Raw genomic sequence first — 10,762 nt, forward strand, 5'->3', positions numbered from 1 at the left:
GTCCATTAGTATCCTGCTTTTGACACTTATCCTGTTTTTTGATGATTCAGGATATGCCGTTTACATGAGATGTGAAAAATATGGGTTTCACATCCTTGTACACATTATAGCAGTACCCAGATTTCTGATTGTGTCCCATCTCAGCCATGAGGTGGTTCAGAAACCTGCAAGGCGTTCACAGTATAGGCAGTTTACAGTATGAGGTCAAGTTTCTGAAAGCAGGATAAACTTTTAACATGAGCAAACCATAACCAGGATACTCGGTGTCAACAATTAATATGAAGCTTAGTTTTTATGCCAACATGCAAGTTACACCTGGCAGTACTGGGCTCAATGAAAAAATAAATCCTGCCAAAAATGACTAAAAAAATACACACCCCCACCCACCCACTCCCTTTTCAGTTCTGATTTTCACAATGCACTGACAGCTGTTACAGTGGTAACATGACTGACCAGTGTTGTGCTCTGGGAGAAGCAGTGTCTTTTATTGTGAAATGTGCAGTGGGAGGATCAGTGCAAGACCAGATTCTGTGTCCAGGTTCCCCCTTTCTTTGCAGTTGGATTCATGCGGTTTGAGACGCTGTCTGCTCCAGCCTGCTGTCATCTTACCCTCGGTTAGTTGTGTGTGTGTTTGGAAGCAGATTAGCTGACAGTCATGGCGAAAGCCTCGGGGCAGCGCTCGCACCTGGTTCTGGAGAACTACATCGGAGGGAAATTCGTCCCCTGCCGGAACCACATCGACTCATCCGAACCGTCCACCGGAGAGGTCTACTGCAAAGTACCTGACAGCGGCAAAGAGGAGGTGGGACATCCTCAGACATTGATATTTTTACTTTATTTACATTATGCACTATGCATTTGGTGCTTCCTCAGGAGCGCATAGAACTTATAGGCTAGGCTACTGTCCCTTGCTGAAATGACACAATATTTGTAGTTATTTGTCCTGTGTTTGGCATATGTTGTAATCTGAGATCATTTTAAATCTAGTATGACTGGACTCCCTTGTGAAGCTGTTTTTGAGTTAATGTTTTTCATGTTGTGTTTCTAATTTTTTGTCCACTCCTTTAAATAACCATCATAAACATAAAGATTTATAATCATATTGTGTTGGATGGCATTTTATTGAAAGCCCTTGGGTGAAGTTGTACTTGCAATGGTCAAAAGGAAATGAGCATGGCAATTCATTTCTATGTGCTACATATTCTTGTTGAATATAAAGTAGGTGAAGGTTAGTTCAGATTTGAAACGCAGTTTCAGAGGGAAGCACCTTTGCTCTTTGCAGAGTCAACAGTCTAGTAATGATTAAACATATTAAACACACTCCATAAACGTTCATATTTTGTACTCAACAGTGGTAAGATTATAGAGAGTAAACATGTAATAATCAGCATTACTGTAGTACTAAGTGAAATCAAAGTTTTCAGCCGATGTGATGCACACACACAAACACACATTCCTCCAGGTCAGATTTCAGAGGAGGTCCTAAGAGGTGAAAGTATCCAGTAGGTCTATATCACACGAAAGCAGCATTTTTTCTTTCTCTGCCCTTTAATCCCAAGGTGTATCTTGAGGCCCTTTGGTGTATGTGACCCCCACATCGTGAACTGCTTGCGCAGTGTGGCGTAACACACTCCATCCTTTAACACAATCTGAAAGTCCCACAGAACAGCATGCTTATCTCCCTGTGCATGACTTCCTGCAGGTGGATGCAGCGGTGGCAGCAGCTAAAGAGGCCTTCCCCGACTGGTCCGCCCGCAGCCCACAGCAGCGAGCGCAGATCCTCAACAAGCTGGCCGACCTGATCGAAGCCCACCTGGAGGAGTTTGCCCAAGCTGAGTCCAGAGACCAAGGTGTTTTATAATACACGTGATACACATGATACACTTCTTGGATCAAACCAAGAGTCAGTCAGATTAATCAGTCATGTGGGATTAAGTGAGTGGGTCAAAACTGGTCTGTTTTCAGTATAAACAAGGTGGTTACTCATCCTAAGCACGACTGGATGCCCGAACCCTTGCAGCTGATATCATGTTGCGTCTAGAATGTAAAACCAAATAATGTAGTAGGCCTTTTGGTGACACAAGATTGAAGGTCAAGAGGTCATGAGCAACAGTGGGAGTTATTCTGTACTTTGGGGACATTTGATTTTTGGGGATATTTTGTCATGGACGCAAAGTGTGGTTGAAAGGCACATTCAGACCCGATGATAGTTATAGAATAACAAAAAGTGTTTGCTCAGTGTTTCAACAAACACCATTGGTGCATAGTTTATCTGTTATGTTGGTGTTTTTCTTTCCAGTAATGTGTAAACAAGTGCTGTGTTATCCCCTGCTGTTCATCACTTGAACTTCCTTGGTGTAAATTACAGGTAAAACAGTAACATTTGCACGGACTGTGGATATTCCCCGATCGGCGTACAACTTCCGCTTCTTTGCGTCATCGGTGCTCCACCACACCACCGACTGCAGCCAGATGGACCACATGGGCTGTCTCAACTACACCATCCGCAGTCCTGTGGGAGTGGGTGAGCACTCAATGTGTTTACATTAGGACCTGCAAATGTTACATTTGTGTTTTTTGTGTTTTTAAATTGTGTTGTGGTGTGTGCAGCCGGTCTGATCAGCCCCTGGAATCTCCCCCTGTACCTGCTGACATGGAAGATAGCGCCAGCAATCGCTACGGGAAACACGGTGGTGGCCAAACCCAGCGAGATGACCTCCGTGACAGCCTGGATGATGTGCAAGTTGATGCAGCAGGCTGGTAGGACCACAGCACCCACAATGCAATAGCAATGGACGCACATATGCAGAAGTTAGAGCGATTCTCTCATTCATTACTGCACGTAAACATAATATGAAGATCTTCACATATAATTACATATAACAATGACATATTCCATTACTTGGTTTCTGCACACTGTCAAAACTCACTTTAAAGTATTTCTATCAAAAAACTTTTACTTGTACTTTCTATACCTTTATGAAAAATGAACAATAATAAATTAATGATGGATACATTAATGGCTGTCTCTTTCTGCCTCTGCAGGCGTTCCTCCGGGAGTAGTCAACATCGTGTTTGGCACTGGTCCGAGAGCAGGCGACGCCCTCGTTGGCCATCCTGACATCCCATTGGTCTCCTTCACTGGCTCCACAGCAACTGCCCAGCGCATCACAGAACGGAGCGCCCCCTACTGTAAGAAGCTCTCACTGGAACTGGGAGGTAAAAACCCTGCCATTATTTTTGCTGATGCAGACCTGGACCAGTGCATCGAGACCACGGTCCGCTCCAGCTTCTCCAATCAGGTGAGAAAAGAGTGTTTCTTAGTGTTACATTAAAATTTTTTTTTTTTGACTTATTCCTCTGCCTTAAGCTTATAATTACCTTTAATGTTGCTATAATTAAACCCTAAAACTTCAGGTAAAATCACCTGAAGTTTTCTAAGCTAAGCTAACCAGCTGCTGGTGGTAGCTTCATATTTATCATACAGACAAAAAGTGAAACATTTCTCTCATCTAACTCTGTTAGAAAACCAACAAACATATTTCACAAAATGTCAAACTTTTCCATTGAGAGTCTAACTGGGTGGGTCCTAATGGGTCCTGCTTGATTTCCTCATCTTGAGGCTCTGTCCTGAGAGTGGATTTGTCAAAAGCTAGGTCTCTACACTTTATTTAAGTTTTGCGCTTATTCTGTATGTGTCATGTTTGTGACATGATTAATGACTTTCAACACACAGGAAACAAAGAAACAAAAGGACAGCAGCGCGTATTCGAATATGTCCAAAGTCTTTATCTGTTTTCTCAAGCAAAATTGTTTTTGAAAGAATGAATAAATATTGTTTTTATTCTAATTACTAATGTCGGTAAAATGAAGGCTATTATCTGTATGAACTCTTACGTCTGTATGTGATGAGGCTGCAGTGGCACCATTTGTCCACACGGGGGAGCTCAAAGCCCATCTTATCATGAGACAAATGCATGGAAACAATGTCCTGATCCATCAGCATGAACATCTTCTCTCCATGTTTTCTGCTTTCAGGGAGAAATCTGTTTGTGCACCAGTAGGATTTATGTAGAGAGGAGTATCTACTCTGAGTTCCTGGAAAGGTTTGTGGCTGCAACTAGGAAGTGGAAGACCGGTGTGCCTTCTGACCCCAGCAACAACAACGGGGCTCTCATCAGCAAAGAGCACCTGGAAAAGGTGATTATATACATGTAATATGTGAGATGCTGTGAAAGAGCAGTTTTCCGTTTGAAAAGACATGTTTTCAATACTCATATCCTCTAAGTTGATCCCTCTTTGTCTTGATTCCCAGGTTCGAAGCTTCGTAGCACTCGCCAAATCTGACGGTGGCCTCGTCCACTGTGGTGAGGGGGTTGAGCAGCTGGACCTGCCTGAGCAAAACAGCTCCGGCTACTTCATGCCGGCCACAGTCATCTCGGGCATATCTGACAGCTCTCGTGTCATGCAGGAGGAGATCTTTGGCCCCGTCACCTGCGTCAGCCCCTTCGACACAGAGGATGAAGCCGTTGCCAAAGGTAACGGCGTGCGTTACGGTCTTGCGGCCACCGTGTGGTCCAGAGACGTGGGGAAGATTCACCGGGTGGCCAAGCGGTTACAGGCGGGTTTAGTTTGGACCAACTGCTGGCTGGTGAGAGATCTGAACCTGCCCTTTGGAGGGATGAAGAACTCTGGTGTGGGAAGGGAAGGGGGGAAGGATTCCTACCACTTCTTCACAGAGGTGAAGAGTATCACGATCAAACACTAAGGAAAGGGAGGAAGCTGGCAACAGAGGCAGGTATTGATTGGAGGAACATTTTCTCTCTGAGGCAGGTACAGGGATGTTTTTGCAGTTAATCATGACATTCATCAGACTATGTCAGCAGCTCTTAGGAATTTCAGGGACAGATTTCCTCTCACGCTCTCTCGGATTGTTGAAGCTTGTAATTAGGTCACATTTGTAGAATACAAAAGTCAGAGAAAGTCACATTGCAACAGTACAGATGACTAGCAGAGATCCAAAAGGAATGTTTAGTGAGGAGCAAATATATTACTGGGTAAAACACTAGAAAATTATACCTCTATCATTTGTTCTTTGCTGAATATTTTGTACCACAATCCTCTATTTCTGAGCAGATGAAATGCTCGGAGTAGTTTTTGGTTTCAAAATGAGAAAAAGTACAAACCCGACAAGGTTAAACCGGATCAAGTGAAAGCTTATATCCTGCCCATTTCAAGTGAAGAAGTCCAAATCACGATTTATGACTTTAAGGAACAGAAACTTAATCCAACATCCTTTCAAAGTTTATACAGCAGGTTTGTGTCCTACACAGCAGTTCAGGAAGTGACAGTCATTCTGAAAGAAAGTAAAATGGTTATAATATTAATAGAAAAGTCAAAAGGTTTCTTGTGAAGCAGGTTAACACAAAGAGAGTTATGATGTGTGTCGCAAGCTAACCTAACCCAAGAACAAAATAATTGTAGCTGAGTTTCATCAGAACAAAACATGTAATAAGTGTTTCGTAACACATACATGTGTTGCCCCAAATTAAAATACCCTACATGAATCATCCATGTGTTTTTGTTTACTCTTGAAGTCTGGCTTATGTCACTCTCGTCTGCGGAATGCAGTAACTCCTGATGTTGTACTGACACAATGTCAGTACGTAAAAGACAGATGTCAAATTCTGTGACAAGAAAAGAGGTCTGCTGACAAATCACTGTTCACTTTGAAAGTGAAGAAGTCAACGTTTCACATGTTTATCAATACACTTTGTACTATTCATGTCTCACCATCCTTTACGCCTTAATCTGTTATAGATATAGATTTTTTATTTTTTTTTACGTCACACAAACTTTACAGTATGTACTCAAAAGTAACTGTTTTACATTGAGGTTTTTTTGTTGTTGTTTTTGTTTTTTTAAATGTCTGACCTGCTGACGTAAGAAAGGTGACTAAATGTCAAACTTGGTGGTTGGACAACATGTTTGAGGAGAGAAATGGGAGTGAGAGAAAGCCGATTGAACTGTATGACCGTCTGAAACGCCTGCCATGAAAACACAGTGATGAAATGAACATGCTCACATTGATTAAAGATAACACGCTGCTGTTTTGCAGCACGCTAACTTGTGCAGTACAGTACAGCTGAACCTTTTTGCAGGTTTTTTTTGGTTGTAAACCAAAGTGTTAGAGAAATTTTACATTTTGACATGATGAGCTGGATAAAAACTTAAGGGATCCGTTATTCCAATTTATGGATGATTAATGCACCGAATTGGAACAACAATCCATCAACAGCTGTGCATTTCACAGATAACCGCAAATTTCAACATGTGGCACTAGTGTGACAAGTGAGGTCCATCAAATTCATCAGGACTCATTGGCCCTGAACCACATCTGTCTGTGCAGCGTTTTGAGTGAATTCATCCAGTAGTTGTTGAGATATTTTCACTGGATAAGTGAAGTTTTTTACCCACTGGTGGCACTAAAGGGAAAAGTGATGGGGATTGTCAGTCTCAGCAGGGTTCATCCTCTGGCACCCATGAATGTCTGGACTTCATGGCAAATCATATAATATTTCTTGAGATATTTCAGCCTGGACCAAAGTGGAGGACTGACCGACGGGCCGATGGACGAACCGACACTGCCGTTCACAAACTGATGCACATCCCAAAGCTACAACTCTTTCAAAAGTAATCTTATTAAAAAGTAAACTTAAGTGACTTCGCACCCAGCAGTTGTTGAATGCTGAAATAATCTAAACCTTTTTAAATTTAAATGATTCCACGTTAGTCATCCTTGCTTCATCTTCTCCTGACCCTGCTTTTTGTGCAGTTTTCTGCAGACTAACCCCCTCCACTCTTTGCTCCCCTATTAAACATGTCTCGTCTCCGTGCTAAACATCTGATCATGACTTAATGCAGTGCGAGATGAGACTGATGTGGGCGGTGGATCATGCATGCAGATGAGCATGTGCACTCTGCCTCATCTGGGCCTCCGTGCCAGTTTGGGGAAAGGAGGGTACACGTGGGAAGCGCCCTATCCGTTCAGTGAGTGTGTAAAATCACGTCCCCTGTTGAGCTGTACTTTAGGCGACATTTACCACAGAGCCAGTGTGTGCGTCCCACCCTCTATGTTTTGGCTAGGGAATGGGTATTGTGCTGCGTCAAACTGCGTGATTGCATACACACACACACACGCGCACTCCTATGCCTTCCTCCAACTTAGCGTGTGATGAAATGGATACCACCCAAAAGTCAGGTTAGGAGGTCTGAAGAGACGTGTTGTGTGGCACCAACACACACACACACAGACACACACACACGCACACACCAAATCATAATCTTAGAAACAGAGTGGGAACAAAGTAAGTCAGCAATTATTTCATTTTCCTCCGTTTCCGCCCTTTTTCTTGACTTATCTTTCATCTCCCCCTCTCTCCCCCTCTTGTGGATGTTTCATTGAGAAGGAAAAGGCTCATTGAAGCAGGTCTCACCCTGCTGTACGTGACTCTGAGGACACTGCCGGTGGCTTCAGCCAAACCAAGCATTTAACTTTCACCTCACTTATCGGGCACATGGAGGAATTAAAATAGAGCATCCTTTCTTTTTGTATCCATTAGGAAGCTGGAATGTATAAAGATGTGTTTTCATGCTGGCTGCAGGGATGTGATAGGCCTGCTGCAGAGGGTGTTCTCATTGATATGTATTTGGAGAGAACAGTCATAGCCAACAGCCCTTTTCTCTCTTCTGTTGGCTAAAACCCAGTGCAGTAAGACTGTGAAATATTATCCTTTTATATGTTTTAATTATAAACACGAACAGCAACATTTGACTGTCTGTTTTTAAAGGGGTTAAAGTGTAAGTATGAGAGCAATATATAGAGACAGATAAGAGGAAGAGAGAAAAACAGACGCATGAACAAAGTCCAATCCTGACTTGACATGGAATCATTGTTTCCTTGTGCCCCAGATTCTGTAGATTGATAGCTTTGTTTACATTCTTGGCTTGACAGTTATTGCTTGACTTGCAATGACATCTGAAATCAGTTCATATCACAGGCTGTGACCTTGTTCATTGAGTCATTAAAAAAAAGTATTCCATGAAACACTAAGGACAAAACCAGCAATCAATGGTTTCCAGTCTTATCTCCCGTCTGTGGCATTTGTCTTCTTTTTTTTTTTAGCAGTGGCTTTCTTCTCCTCTTATCCCCCTCTCTTTCTCTTTGAATGTCATGTGTCACACACGGTAAGCTAGTGCTTTCTCACCACTTGCCTTTTCCCTCTCTGACTTCACTTTTTTTTTTACCCTGTCTCTCAAGGCCTTCTGTCACATTTGGGTTCAGGGAATTTTCCACAGCGTGCAGCCTGGGTTTTGTTGTAGATAAGCCCTGAGATGAAGCTGAGCCCTGAGAAAATGCTGCAGTTCAAGCAGGTTAAGCAAACTCAGCCAAGAAAACCCCATCTATACTGATTGTGTTTGGAGGGTGAGAGAGAGAGTTACTTGACTACAGAGGGCCAAATGTTTGTGGTCTCTACTAGGTACAGTGTCTGAAATGACAGCAAAAAGCTGGAGCCACACACAGTACCTAAAAAAAAACATAACAAGAACATGGGTGAGAAGATGAGTAGTAATTAGTCAGGTACAACATCCAACACTTAAATTACCATTTTTTATAAGAAAGGAATGTGCTTTGCCTTTCATTTGATTAGAGAAGTTGCATTGGTACATTACTCTGTGATTCAGTCACATAGTGTTTCCTGCAGAAACATTAAGGAAAAGTCAACACAATATTTTGTTTCTCTTGTTAAACAGCAACAGGGACATGTTTTATTTAATAAATGGCTTTGCTTTGGGCAAACATTTAAATATAATTTCAAAAAAATAAAGTAGACATATGTGGGATCAACTAAATACATCTGGCGATGCAACTTTTTAATAATATGTGATTAAATCATGAATTAATGTGCAACATTAGATCCCAAATTTGGGGCTATAAGGACCTTATACGAACCTTATGCAATACAGTTCAAAGTACGTGATATTTATTCATAATAATTCCAGTGATTGGCTCACCTTTAAAAGAAGTTGCAGTTGTACATGCGACCCTGTGGATGGATATTTCCTGCATTAGCTTCTTATTCATCCACTGGGCAGGACCAACCGTTAAAAACAAAACACAGACATACTATCACCTTATAAAGGTGAATGTGTCAGTTGCTAATACAGAGTCACATTAGCATTCATTTGGCATTGTGATTCTAGCCACCTGGTGAGTAAGTCAAGTATTCACTCTTTTAACTCTGTCTTGGTTTCCACCTGCACCTCAGAGAAATACCTGGCTCTTTAGCTGCTCAACGTTATACTGTGAGCAAGAGCTAGTAGCTAACTGCGCAGGTGGTGTATAGTGTTTGTTGTTGAGGTTTGTCACAGCTTGTCAGCTGAAGCTGCTGTGACTGGGAACGATGCTGATAACAGTGGTAAGACTGAACGCAAATGGTGATGTTTCAAGGTTTTAAACCAAAACAATGAGATGAAAGATGCTATTATTGGCATTACTGTACCACCTTATGCATCACACATAATCATTTGAGTCATTATTCTTGTGAAAACTAGAATTATTTAAAAATGAAAATATTTTATTGCGTGGTAAGACAGAGATACTGACTTGCTTCAGCTACAAGCAGGGTCTGAAATTCACTTTGCAACTCACCGGCCAATGTGGCTGGAAGATGAAAAAAATTCACCGGCCAAGCATATTTTTTTACGAGCCAAAATGTGTGTGTGTGTGTGTGTGTGTGTGTGTGTGTGTGTGTGTGTGTGTGTGTGTGTGTGTGTGTGTGTGTGTGTGTGTGTGTGTGGTGTGTGTGTGTGTGTGTGTGTGTGTGTGTGTGTGTGTGTGTGCGTGCGTGTGTGTGTGTGTTGGCTTTCAAACTCTGACAAAGTAGGACAGGAGCAGAGCACTCATAAATCAAAATGAGACTCTCAGGATAGTGTTTTATTACACGGATATGTTGGTGCAAACTTTTACCTGGCAGTGTGGTGGATAGCCTTCTGATATTTACTCGCCAAACTGAGAATCTAACCACTTTTGGCGTTCGCTGTGAGTGATTTCTGGACCCTGGCTACAAGCCATCACCAACTGCAACTCAATATGACTTGAAATAAGTCCTGTTTTTTGCGTGTTGTCTTCAATTCCAGTAATAAGCTTATCTAGCAAAGTTGCACACTTATTTTATTCGTTTTGCTTTGCTTTGGAGTCGTGAGTTAATTTTGTTAGTGATAAGTTTTTGTCATCCTAATTTAACATTTTGACTTACAGGCTAAATTGGTACTGGACAACATCGCCTCGCTGTAGTTGCCAGAACATGGTGTCCTAGATCTATTCTTCCTGACGAACTGAGTGAATGATGCGTTTATCCTGATTATATCAATTACAGCATTACGCTTCACGCCATCTGGACTGTGTATTTGTATACCAATACTGTAATAGAAAACCAAACTCCCTTTTTACCTTGGGGCAGACCTTCACAGTGTAGTCACCCATATTGTGAAACTACATCACAGGACACAGTGGGCTTTTTCCAACTGACCTAATGAAATTAGACCACTTTGTTATTTTTAGCTTAGGTACTACCAGGACTATTTTTCAGCATTCAGTAACTACACTGGCAAGTTTGACAGTGCATGTATGCCAAAGACTCATGGGAAGTCCCTTGAACAGCTAAAAAAGTAGTAGGGCAGGACTTTGGCTCTTTTTACT

At 42.0% G+C, this 10,762-nt stretch overlaps 1 protein-coding gene across 1 annotated transcript; it reads left to right on the forward strand.

The window, feature by feature from the left end:
- Positions 1-404: 404 nt before the first annotated feature.
- aldh8a1 (aldehyde dehydrogenase 8 family, member A1) lies at positions 405-5,572 on the forward strand. The gene is made up of 7 exons (XM_056404797.1): positions 405-802; positions 1,703-1,850; positions 2,369-2,524; positions 2,611-2,760; positions 3,046-3,302; positions 4,039-4,200; positions 4,316-5,572. The coding sequence occupies exons 1-7, from the start codon at positions 656-658 to the stop codon at positions 4,766-4,768; spliced, it is 1,473 nt and encodes a 490-aa protein (XP_056260772.1). The 5' UTR covers positions 405-655; the 3' UTR covers positions 4,769-5,572.
- Positions 5,573-10,762: the final 5,190 nt, after the last annotated feature.

The sequence above is a fragment of the Seriola aureovittata genome, chromosome 19 (assembly GCF_021018895.1).
Source record: "Seriola aureovittata isolate HTS-2021-v1 ecotype China chromosome 19, ASM2101889v1, whole genome shotgun sequence".
NCBI classification, from domain to species: domain Eukaryota; kingdom Metazoa; phylum Chordata; class Actinopteri; order Carangiformes; family Carangidae; genus Seriola; species Seriola aureovittata.